Below are 12,748 nucleotides of genomic sequence, written 5' to 3'. Positions count from 1 at the left end.
ATGCTATACTTGTTCTTTTGGCACAGGGCCTGAGATAAGATCACATTCTTTTAAATGACAGAAGTAGAATGTATCCATATCACTGGGCTCTAGGGGAGGAAGGGGGAGCTTGAATTTTACTAGAAAGGAAGGGCTCCACTGCAGTAGCAATTCCTTACAGAAGGATAAAGTATCACATGTACCAATGGTTGATTAAAAGATTGAAAAGGTTTTCTATTAATGCATTTGTTTTCTTTTCCAACACAGGTGTAACTCATGCAATGGGAGGCAGAGGAGGCCTGAACAGAGGAAATATTAGTTAAAGGATCTGTGAAGTAATTACAGCTGTGTATACAAAAGTGCCAGTTTGCCTGTGGTTGCTTTAGTGTAATGAAGCAAGAGCTTAAAGCAGCATTTTATACTTAGATTTGTGTGCACACATTTCAATGTCTTTAATAATAAAATTAGACAAAATGTCAACATTCAAATGGCATCTTTTTTTAAAATCCTCTGCTGCGCATCACTTGCTAGGACAGTTGTACCAGTCTTTGGATACAGTCTTTCCTGTGAGAGCGGTAACAGGTCTTGCTATTCTTTTGCCAACATCCAAACTGTAGTACCGATCTGAAATGAAGATATGTCAGAATTAAATTCCAGAAACTACATTTAGTACCTGGAAAGAATCTTGAAGTTAAAGCCTTCCTTTTAATTTCATTTAGGCATGAATAAGAGACTTTTAGTTCCACATACATATATGGAGTTGAGAGGGCTGTAACAATGAATTTTTGTCCTCGACTTTATTTTTTACATGTCCTTCTTTGTGTTTAGCTAAGTTTTACAGTACTGGTGATAATTAAATCTGTCCCAAGAACAGGGAGTAGGGAAGAATACTCTTATACTGCTAGAACACAGAAATAGTCTTTGGAATTTGGAAAATAGAATTTGGAAATCAAACAAACTAGAAACAGAACAATCCTGCACTGACTACAAAAGTGGGAACTCTGTGGTCCCCAAGTATGAACTGGCCTATGTTAAGGTTAGGAATTAGATCATACTGGCAGAGACTTACTTTAGTATCCTGTATTTGGATATTAGAGCTTTTTTCCTGAATAATCCAGAAAATTCTGAGGAATGCTTTTACCTGATCCTGGCTAGAAGGAAAGGATCTACCTAATCTAGAATCATAAATAATTTTTTCCTGTAAAGCAAAATGGTTCATTTCCCTCCCTTTTTTGTTTTGTCAGAAACATAGTTTCATGGAAGCCAGTGAAAAAACTATCGATGTGTAGTGGTCCAAGGATTTCACTCTATCATTAATATAGTATGTCAGGTTTTTTATCACTTCATAAGCCTGAACTCTTATGGCAATGCATTCCACAACCAGCTAGTTTGCATCATTGTACCTCGTTGCTGCTAGTTGTTCTGTAACTATTGATTTATTTTTTTTTTAATAGAAACATCTCTAGATTACAGGCAACATTTTAATTCTCAGGACTTTTTAGTAGTGCTTAAAATTAGTCTTGCACAATCACAAGCAGTAACCTCACGCTTTGGAAAGCTCAGAGATACAGGGGCTTCTTTCTTCCCCATCCCTTAGTCTTTTGAAATGTATAGTAACTTGCATTAGCTTTAACTTACTGTAAGAGAAGGCATAATAATCATAGCCATCTGGCTTATTGTAGTTGGGTAGTGAGATAGTTGAATGAATTATTTTTGGGAGCCCTCTCCAGTAGGCAGTCATTTTGATTTCCTTACGCAAAACTCCTGAAAGCAAAAGAAAACTTAAGTTAGGAGGTGTTGCAGTGTGTCTGCTGTAAGCTATCATTTGCTTGTATAATCTACAGCAAGCGAGATCTATTGGATTAAAAAGTTTTAAAAGTACTATATTAAAAAAAAAAAGGAACAGAATGTTGTGTTTTAGAAACTACTAAGATTAAAACAGTTGTATAAAAGAAACTTAATAAACATAAGTTACCAGATGGATATGGGTTGATCCTGACAGTCTGAATAACGGTTGGCATTCTTGCCGCACGTTGAAAGCGTCTCCTTATTACAAGTCTTGGGACGTAAGCTGGGTATCTTATGGTAACCTGGGTTGTTCTTTGACACTTCTTGGCTGGTTCTTGTCTGTACACATACTGTTGCATGTTGCCATCTGAAATAGACATTTATTTCATTTGGTTAAAAAAAAACAAAACACCAAACCACCAGCTAGATCAGATATGAAAATGTTGTAGATATCCATATCCCACAATACCCGTATCACATGCAGGAAATCAACAGCATCATTTTAATAAGTCTACAGCTGTTCCAGCCTTCAGCTTTTTATATCTATTCCTACATTTTGAGATAAAAGCCTTGCTCTCCAAATCCAACATGTGCTTCTAGATGTAGTGATACCTCCTGCAGGCTCTTACAGTTACTGTAGTAAGTACAATTCCAGGGGAACTGCTTTTGCTGCCATCATTCCTATTCATCAGGGAGAGGGTAAGACCATCATTTTAGGCTGCATGAGAGGAGGGCTGGAGTCCAGAAAAAGATTTGCATTTCCTTAACCTCTGCTTTTTAAATTCAGCTAACAATTCTTACATTGGCAGTACATCATTCATATAAGATAAGGAAATTACATTAATTTAAAATATGGAATAAGAAATAGGGAGGGAGATTTCCATACATAGTTATGAACCAGTACACTTGAAACCTTCCCTTCTCTAATTAACTTGAGACTAAAATAGTTTTACCACCAGATAAAACTTATTTTAATGCTTGTCCACTAAGATGCTGGGTTCTGTCCCTTAACGTCCTGTCCATTTTAAAATGCGCTTAAAGATATCTAAGTACTAACAACTTTTTAAAGCTTCAGGCTATTTTTTGACTACCTAGCACACTTTGACATCACTTATGTTTCTGGTTTTGAAAGAAAGATGTCTTTCAGTCAAGAGAAACAGTGTTTTATTCCTGACTAATGCAATTCAAACACCTTTTGATCATCTGTGAACTTCTGAAGAAGAGACATACCTTTTTTGATAAAATAAACAGATTCTGGTCTGGTTTTGTATCTTGCCACAGGGAGGGTTGCTACTATTTTCCCACTTAGCCCTGCAAATCCATTCACAAGAGGTTTGGGATAGCCTTTATCCATAACACCGTTAGTGAAACGCCAGTACAGGGGACCCTAATGATTTAAGGAAAAAGTGAGCTTCAGAGGAAATTCGTTCTTGGTAATTGAGCTTCAACACAGACATGAAAAATAATTGTAACACTAGCATTTCGATAACTACATTGTAAAACTGACTGGAACCACTCCTCCTACAGCCATTAAAAACAGGAAAAAACCACTACAACTTCATAAAATGCCTTCTGCAGTCTTTTAACACCGCCTTCGAGTAGGAATAGAGATCTTAGAAATGAACTGTTACGAGTGGTTACTGAACAAAGTGATTTGCTTTCTAAATCTCTAAATTTTTGCAGGTACAAAAAGCTGCTGGAATTCTAGGACTGAATGATTAAAGACATTATATAGTTATTTCCCAATTAATGAGGTGTGTGCATTTCATTATCTTCTTTCAGGAAGGGAAATGTATAAGGAACTAATTTAGGCTGTGTGGGCAAGGGAAAGACACGATAAAATATCCATGTTTTTAAGTGTGGCTCATATGTAAATATTACTCAGTTATCAGTTATTCTGTCCATGCTTTGTCTCCTAGCCAATTACAGGGGAAAAAAACACTGAATTGATTTTTTTCCTGATAAGCACCATCTCAAGGCAGACTACGGGCAGCTGGGGAAGAGACACTTAACTTCACCCACAGTTTCAAACCCACCATGCTGTTTGAAAATGTCTATAAAATGAGCAACGCAACCCCAGAGCAATGCAAGGCTCCTTTTCTGCTGGGCTGCGCTTCAAAACCTGCACCATTTTTTAAGCTGACCTGCCCCACACACCCTCTGGCGCCCGTCACGCTCACTCCCCGAAGGGGGGGCTCCTCACCTTGATGAAGAAGGTCTTGCCATCGCAGTTGCACCTGGAGAAGACAGCGTCGATGGGGGACGGGATGCCCCAGGCGTCGCTGATCCGGCGGGGGCTAGTCGTCGGCGGGCTTCTGCCGTTCAGCAGCCAGTAGTAGTGACCTGCGCGGCGGGAGGAGACAGGGTGAAACGCGTGTGGACCAACGGACAGACAGACGCAGGGAGAAAGGCACTGGAAACGAGAATCCCCCTCCCGTCTTTCCTCCCTCCTGCCCTCAGGACGCGGCTGAGGGGAAAAGCCGGCTGCTGCCCCGGCGGCACCCCTCAAACGCGGCCGGCCGGGCGCGGGAGGCCGTGGGCTCCGGTGTCGCTTTATGGGGCCTCAGAACGCTGAAGCGGCACGGGGGAGTAGGGAGCGGAACGGGCCGGGGCAGGTGAGGGCGGCGGGGGAGGAGGAGGAAGAGGAGCAGGAGCGGGGGGGCCGGGGGCGGCCTACCTCGGAAGACAGCCAGGGTGCCGTTCGGCAGGGCCACCATGGTGTCCGCCGGCCTCCCGCTGCACAGGTCCTTCTCGTCTTTCGCTGCAAAACACAGTGGCTTGGGTTTGTTTAACATTTAACAGAAAGTGCGTTACCTCCCCTGCCCACCGCCAGTAGCACTACGGCTGTTAAAGGTGATCGCTTGCGTTGGCGATGTTCAGGGCTGTCTGTCGTTCAGGCCTCTGCCTGGCACTTGTCATGCAAAGGGTTTAATTACTCATTTGAGAGATATTCCTGGAAAGTTTTGGTGTTTTGGTCCCAGGAGTGCAAGCCCAGCTGTTTACCAGACTACTTATGGATATCATCACTTATTGCTTACCTGAGTACCTGTAATTCAGAAAAAGACCTATAAATGCATCGCTACATTCCTCATTTAATTTTTTCATGCTCCAGGATGTTTACTTGATGTTTCTCCAAGCTGCTCTAGGGGGTTCCCCTCCTACTCCTTATGTCTTAAAAAAGCATTTACATTTACTTTCAGTTAAATATAAAGGAAGGATGAATCTGTTTTGGACAAAAATCCAAGTATTTTCCAACTAAAAAACTTTTTTTTTCCCCAAAATATATGTCAATATATGATTGAAAAATTGCCCAAGAACCTAGGGGCTATATCTGATGAAAATCAACTGTGACGACATTAAAAACATTGTGGCAAAAAGCACAGAGGAAAGAGAATACAAGGAAAAGACTTCTTGTCTGTCTTATGTGACATTTTTTGTATGTGACTACAAAATGACAGGTTAGGTACCATGAGTAATGGTGGATAAGGCGTAGGCCTAGGCCTGATTCCCTAGCAATGTTTTCATGGGACTTAGAAATGTATTTTCTTTGTCCTTGACTTTTTCTGTTTGCATCTTCCACAGTGCTTACAGCAAATGTTTTTCAGCTGGACCAATTACTGAAACAAGATAATGCTCTAAACTACATGGAGAATTTCCATAACAACACAATTGAAAACTGAGGTACCAGTATTCAGGATGCTGGCAGCTGTAGCACCGTGGTCATGGTTGACCACTGGGACAGGAGTGCCACATTCTTCTGGCGCCAGATAGAAAGGTCTTGCATGTCCTTTACTCATGTGTTTTGTTGTGCTCTCTGGTTTGAGTTATTGGTGCTTTTGTACCTACTGGAATGCAATTACCTTGTGTTTCTCCAGTTAAAATTGGCAAGTCCGCAGTTTGTATTAAAGGCTTGTTGTTTATCTCAGGCTCTTCTTTTATTGCCAGAGTTTGAGGGTTGGATGGATGAGGCTCATCTCTCGTGTCAGTAACCTCCTGGAAATGTACAGTTGGCTTGGATGTCCCTTTAGAAACAATAAACATTTCTTCTATCGTGTCTTTTTTATCTCTTGTAGTGGTCTCTTTGCTAACTGTAGTTTTCTCTCCCTTGTCAATACTAGGGGCCTTTTCAGTGGCATCTTCCATTTCTTTTTCAGGTGTGATGCTAGTTTCTTTGATGGTCATTACTTCTTTTTTACCAACTGTTGTTGTCTCTACAACACAACTAGTACTTGTGCTCTCTTTAGCTGCTGCTGTTACAGTCTGCTTAGTTTCCATAGTTGAGTCTCTTTTAGTTGTTGTCACAATCTCCCTGGCTTTAGGAGTTGAATCTGTTTTGGCAGTTGTCAACACAGTAGGCTTGGGCATGGGAGTTGTAGCTGCTGCAGCTGCTGTTGTTACATTTGCTGTTCCCACAGGGCTTTCTTCTTTTTTAGCCATTAAAGTCTCTTTTGGTATGGGAGTCTTGTCGTGTTTAGCTGGGGTTGCTTCTTTTTCTGCAGCTGTTGTTGCAGTCTTTTTGTCCACAGTAGTTGCTTCTGATTCAGCTGCTGTAGAGACAGCTTGCTTGGCTGTAGGAGTTGTATTTCGAATATCATCCTTACCTTTAGGAGAGTCATCTGATTTAGCTGTTATCACTGTAGTTACAGTAGTTGTGTCTTTTCTACTTGTTGTTGTTAAAATGTCTTTAAGCACAGTAGTTTTGTCTTTCTTGGGTGTTGTTATCTGTTTGTTCACCATGGTTGTTTCTATCTTAGTTGTCAGCTCTTTGGTTATAGGAGTAGTAACAGTTTTAGCTGTTGTTTTGTCTTTTTTGTCAGTTATTGTTACAATCTCAGTAGTCCTAGCTGCAGTCACCACTATCCTTTGTACTGCTGTAGTAATGTTTTTTGCAGTTGTGCTGGTTGCTACTTTGGGTGGAAGAGTTGTAATTTTCTTCTCTGCTGTTGTTTCTGACACCGTTATGTCTGCTTCAGGTATGGGTGTTTCCTTCCTAGTTCTTGTGAACGCGTCATTGCTTTGAGTGGTTGTGGCTTTTTTAACAGTTGTTACTAATCCAGGGATGGTAGTTGTCACTTCAATAGGTGGTGTTTTCTGTATGGCAGTGGTGTCAACCTCAGTGGCTGCAGGGATAGTCCCCTTGATCTTAGGGGTGGTGGGAGAGTCTACCTTGGTGGTTGGTGCCTCTGTGGCCTCTGAGGTTGTGTCTTCAGGTTTGGGGGGGGTGGGAGAGTCTGCCTTGGTTGTTGGTGCCTCTGTGGCCTCTGGGGTTGCGTCTTCAGATTTGGGGGTGGTGGGAGAGTCTGCCTTGGTTGTTGGTGCCTCTGGGGTTGTGTCTTCAGGTTTGGGGGTGGTGGGAGAGTCTGCCTTGGTTGTTGGTGCCTCTGTGGCTTTGGGGGTCATATCTTCAACCTTAGGAATCGTGGGAGAGTCTGTCTCGGTCATTGGTGCCTCTGTAGCTTCAGGGGTTGTGGCTGCAGGGGTTGTGTCTTCAGGTTTGGGGGTGGTGAGAGAGTCTGCCTTGGTTGTTGGTGCCTCTGTGGCCTCTGGGGTTGTGTCTTCAGGTTTGGGGGTGGTGGGAGAGTCTACCTTGGTGGTTGGTGCCTCTGTGGCTGCAGGGGTTGTGTCTTCAGGTTTGGGCGTGGTGGGAGAGTCTGCCTTGGTTGTTGGTGCCTCTGGGGTTGTGTCTTCAGGATTGGGGGTGGTGGGAGAGTCTGCCTTGGTTGTTGGTGCCTCTGTAGCTTCAGGGGTTGTGGGTGCAGGGGTTGTGTCTTCAGGTTTGGGGGTGGTGAGAGAGTCTGCCTTGGTTGTTGGTGCCTCTGTGGCCTCTGGGGTTGTGTCTTCAGGTTTGGGAGTGGTGGGAGAGTCTACCTTGGTGGTTGGTGCCTCTGTGGCTGCAGGGGTTGTGTCTTCAGGTTTGGGCGTGGTGGGAGAGTCTGCCTTGGTTGTTGGTGCCTCTGGGGTTGTGTCTTCAGGACTGGGGGTGGTGGGAGAGTCTGCCTTGGTGGTTGGTGCCTCTGTGGCTGCAGGGGTTGTGTCTTCAGGTTTGGGGGTGGTGGGAGAGTCTGCCTTGGTGGTTGGTTCCTCTGGGGTTGTGTCTTCAGGATTGGGGGTGGTGGGAGAGTCTGCCTTGGTTGTTGGTGCCTCTGGGGTTGTGTCTTCAGGATTGGGGGTGGTGGGAGAGTCTGCCTTGGTTGTTGGTGCCTCTGTAGCTTCAGGGGTTGTGGGTGCAGGGGTTGTGTCTTCAGGTTTGGGGGTGGTGAGAGAGTCTGCCTTGGTTGTTGGTGCCTCTGTGGCCTCTGGGGTTGTGTCTTCAGGTTTGGGAGTGGTGGGAGAGTCTACCTTGGTGGTTGGTGCCTCTGTGGCTGCAGGGGTTGTGTCTTCAGGTTTGGGCGTGGTGGGAGAGTCTGCCTTGGTTGTTGGTGCCTCTGGGGTTGTGTCTTCAGGACTGGGGGTGGTGGGAGAGTCTGCCTTGGTGGTTGGTGCCTCTGTGGCTGCAGGGGTTGTGTCTTCAGGTTTGGGGGTGGTGGGAGAGTCTGCCTTGGTGGTTGGTTCCTCTGGGGTTGTGTCTTCAGGATTGGGGGTGGTGGGAGAGTCTGCCTTGGTTGTTGGTGCCTCTGTGGCTGCAGGGGTTGTGTCTTCAGGTTTGGGCGTGGTGGAAGAGTCTGCCTTGGTTGTTGCTGCCTCTGGGGTTGTGTCTTCAGGATTGGGGGTGGTGGGAGAGTCTGCCTTGGTTGTTGGTGCCTCTGTGGCCTCTGGGGTTGTGTCTTCAGGATTGGGGGTGGTGGGAGAGTCTGCCTTGGTTGCTGGTGCCCCTGTGGCTTCTGGGGTTGTGCCTTCAGGTTTGGGGGTGGTGGGAGAGTCTGCTTTGGTCATTGGTTCCTCCGTGGCTTCAGGGGTCGTATCTTCAACCTTAGGAATCGCGGGAGAGTCTGTCTCAGTCATTGGTGCCTCTGTGGCTTCAGGGGTTGTGGGTGTAGGGGTTGTGTCTTCAGGTTTGGGGGTGGTGGGAGAGTCTGCCTTGGTTGTTGGTGCCTCTGGGGTTGTGTCTTCAGGATTGGGGGTGGTGGGAGAGTCTGCCTTGGTTGTTGGTGCCTCTGTGGCCTCTGGGGTTGTGTCTTCAGATTTGGGGGTGGTGAGAGAGTCTGCCTTGGTTGTTGGTGCCTCTGTGGCCTCTGGGGTTGTGTCTTCAGGTTTGGGGGGGATGGGAGATTCTGCCTTGGTTGCTGGTGCCTCTGTGGCTTCTGGGGTTGTGTCTTCAGGTTTGGGGGTGGTGGGAGAGTCTGCCTTGGTTGTTGGTGCCTCTGTGGCCTCTGGGGTTGTGTCTTCAGATTTGGGGGTGGTGGGAGAGTCTGCCTTGGTTGTTGGTGCCTCTGTGTCCTCAGAGGTTGTGTCTTCAGGTTTAGGAGTGGTAGGAGAGTCTGCCTTGGTCCCTGGTGCCTCTGTGATCCCAGCAGTTTTCTCTTCATCTTCTGTCAGGTTGGTGTGAGAGTCTGCCTCAGTCATTGCTTCCTCTGTGACTTCAGGGGTTGTGTCTTCAGCATTGGAGGTGGTGGGAGAGTCTGCCTTGGTTGTTGGTGCCTCTGTGGCCTCTGGGGTTGTGTCTTCAGGTTTGGGGGTGGTGGGAGAGTCTGCCTTGGTGGTTGGTTCCTCTGGGGTTGTGTCTTCAGGTTTGGGGGTGGTGGGAGAGTCTGGCTTGGTTGTTGGTGCCCCTGTGGCCTCTGGGATTGCGTCTTCAGGTGTGGGGGTGGTGGGAGTGTCCGCTTCAGTCATTGGTTCCTCTGTGGCCTCAGGGGTCACATCTTCAACCTTAGCGGTGGTGGAATAGTCTGCGTTGGTCATTGGTGCCTCTGTGGTTTCAGGGGTTGTGTCTTCAGGTGTGGCGGGGGTGGGAGAGTCTGCCTTGGTTGTTGGTGCCTCTGTGGCCTCTGGGGTTGTGTCTTCAGGTTTGGGGGTGGTGGGAGAGTCTGCCTTGGTGGTTGGTTCCTCTGGGGTTGTGTCTTCAGGTTTGGGGGTGGTGGGAGAGTCTGGCTTGGTTGTTGGTGCCCCTGTGGCCTCTGGGATTGCGTCTTCAGGTGTGGGGGTGGTGGGAGTGTCCGCTTCAGTCATTGGTTCCTCTGTGGCCTCGGGGGTCACATCTTCAACCTTAGCGGTGGTGGAATAGTCTGCGTTGGTCATTGGTGCCTCTGTGGTTTCAGGGGTTGTGTCTTCAGGTGTGGGGGTGGTGGGAGAGTCTGCCTTGGTTGTTGGTGCCACTCTTGTGGCAGGGGTGTCTTTCTTAGCCGTAGTGGTCTCTTTGGTAGTTGTTGCTTTTGTGGTAGTACTTGTAGTATGTGGTAAACTGGGTTTTGGACTAGATGTGGTTGCTTTGACTGGTGTGGTTGTATCAGGGTGTTTTGTAATTGGATCAGGAATGGTCACTTTGTTTTCCAGTCCACTGCCAGTATCTATGAGAAGAAATATATATTAAGTTAAGATATTGGAATTGCAGTGCATGCACTTATTGTATATTAATTTATTATACCGATTAGAAACAGCTGCTTATCTTTTGAATAGCAATAGTTGTTGTTATGGTCTTTGCTCTAAAAGCTTTCTGTGTAAAGTTGCACTTAATTAGCTTTAAAGTGGTTGAAACATTTCTTTAAACTCGCAAAAAAAAAAGGATATGTGGAAACCTAAGTTAAATTGATAAATCCCTAAGTTTATGGACTTAGGTAACTGTCAAAAGATAAATAATTCAGGAGAGCCAAACTAACCTGGACTGGGTTAAATGTTAATTCCTTTTTTCTGCATGGGACTTTGCAGCAGCTTAGCTAAGTTTTAAGTAATTCTTTTGGCTAACCTGTCGCAACTCTGAGCGCAGCAGCATGGCAGATTTTAGTTTGGTGTTTGTGGGTGAGGCCACCTGGTGTTTCCATTCTTTTTCATGGAAGGGAAACCACGCTATCAAATATAGTCCTTCTAATGGGACACTTCCCTTCTCAGTCTGTTCTTTTATTTGTTCCTCTGGCCTTAATTATAACATGGCCTGCACCGATCACCTGGGGTTGAAGGAGTTAGGGAAACAGGAGGAAAACAAACTTTCTGAGTATGGACACCTGACTGCATTTCCTACTGTATCTTTATATCTTGGGTGTTTTTCCTCTTTGTGTTTTACAGCTTTAAGACTCTCTTTGCTTGTATATGTAGTTACCCTGACTTAAGTACAATTGTTAGCATAGCTATATTCAGCAAAAACTAACAGTAAATATTTCTGCGTTTTAATCTCTTCACTAAGCGTTATCTCTGTGACGTTTTGCTGTTTAGTTCTGTTTTCATGTAGGGTTTTTTCTATGATTCCTGCTGTGTTGTTGTCTACCATTACAACTGAATTGGCATTTGTTTCTTGAAAACCTGAAAAAAACAAGTGCGGCATCATGTGGTTTGGGGCCATGTTGTTCAGCTTTTGAGCAAATCTAAAAAGAACTGAGCTGTTGCTGATAGTCATGGCCTGATGACTGTTAACAGAACCGATGCAGTGTATCTCCCAGCAGACTGGAAGAACTTATAATACTGCAGTGTGGGAAATAATCCCTGTGTAAATGTATTGTAGAAACAGTGCAGTATGAGCAGAATGTTACAGAATAGGTTTTCCTCCCACCCAATGTGTCTGAAATACCATAAGCCAAGTGGGATCCTGTTAATCGTTATTTGAATTTCCTTAATTTTGTTTCGTTTGACCCGCTATATTGATTTTTGTAATAGGAAATTGCCACAGCAGAAAGGTAAGTACTCAAAATAAAAATTAAAAAATGTAAGGATTAAAATATTGGCCAAAATTGACTTCTAGTCTCATTTCATACTTGTTACTTCAGGTTTCATGTTCAAACTGATCTCCCAAGTTATCACTTAAAATGCTGGAACAGAATACCAAAGAATACGGGAAAGCAACATATTTACCATTCAGAAAAAATAAATTATATGTGTTTTCTGAAGCTGCGTGAGGCCTGGCTTGATTAAAGCTAGAGAAATCTGCTAGGAGACTTTCCTGTCCTGGTCCTGCCAATTCATCACTGTCCCAAAATACAACACCCTTCCTGTTCCAGCCGTGGACTTGGTCCAAAACTGACAATGGCGTGTAACATATTTTTGGAAGATGTGTGTGAAAATCCAATAGGGACGCAGGAGACATCACCACACTCCAACATCTGTGTTAAGTGAACTCTCCAAAGTCAGTATCCTGAGGTCTAGGTGAGGTAATTAGTTTATAAACTGAGCAGTTCCAAGCTTGGTAACTGTCTGGTAATGTCTCACATCGGCTTTCTATTTCCAGAGCAGTAAAATGGTCTTTAATGTTCCTTCAGGTAACACCCATCCTGTTTCATTCATATGCTTTCCTACCTTCCATAACTTCATGGGGCTGTGTTACTTCCTCTGGCTTCTTTTCCTCATTTTTGGATGACCTTTTAGATGTTGCTTTGTTTGCTAGAGGAGTCTTAGGTGATGGCTTTTCTGTGTGTGCTGAAAGAAATAAAATAATCTGTTAATGGAAGTGTTTTTCTTTATAGGTGCTTGGTGTCAACTGTATAAGAAGAAAGTGATTCAATGACCATCTTCTATATAAATCTAAGTTTCTTCCTATCTGTAGGATTCTTTAAAGTATTATTTAGGGGAAAAAGAAGAAAAATACCCTTTGGATCCCTAAACATTTCATCACAGACAGGAGAAATGTTTTTCCTGGAAGTTTGAGGTGAGGCATTCTTTGCTAATCTGAATTTTGAGGTGTGAAAAAAGATTAATTCTGAGTCGAGCTCTGCATTCTGAAAATTCGTCTGATTTTTTTTTTTGTCAGCTTATTTTTTTGACTACTGATGTCCTGGGGCTAACTCACTGTAGTGTATCTTTGAGAGCTACCGTATTAGCCAAGCATTTACTTTGATCATCCCCTTTAAGAGGATTTAGTTACATTGTAGTTCTTCAGACATGTGATAATTCTGCACGTAAG

At 44.5% G+C, this 12,748-nt stretch overlaps 1 protein-coding gene across 4 annotated transcripts in view; it reads left to right on the top strand.

Moving 5' to 3' along the window:
* Nucleotides 1-461, top strand: part of TPR (translocated promoter region, nuclear basket protein) — a 42,147-nt gene extending 41,686 nt beyond the window's left edge. For all 4 annotated transcript variants that reach the window (XM_072867166.1, XM_072867165.1, XM_072867164.1 and 1 more), the window contains one exon: nucleotides 247-461. In XM_072867166.1, the coding sequence (XP_072723267.1) occupies nucleotides 247-302 (56 nt within the window). In that variant the 3' untranslated portion in view covers nucleotides 303-461. The remainder of the gene's footprint in view (nucleotides 1-246) is intronic.
* Nucleotides 462-12,748: the final 12,287 nt, after the last annotated feature.

Source organism: Ciconia boyciana, chromosome 7 (assembly GCF_034638445.1).
Source record: "Ciconia boyciana chromosome 7, ASM3463844v1, whole genome shotgun sequence".
NCBI lineage: Eukaryota > Metazoa > Chordata > Aves > Ciconiiformes > Ciconiidae > Ciconia > Ciconia boyciana.
This window is presented reverse-complemented; position numbering and strand designations above follow the sequence as displayed.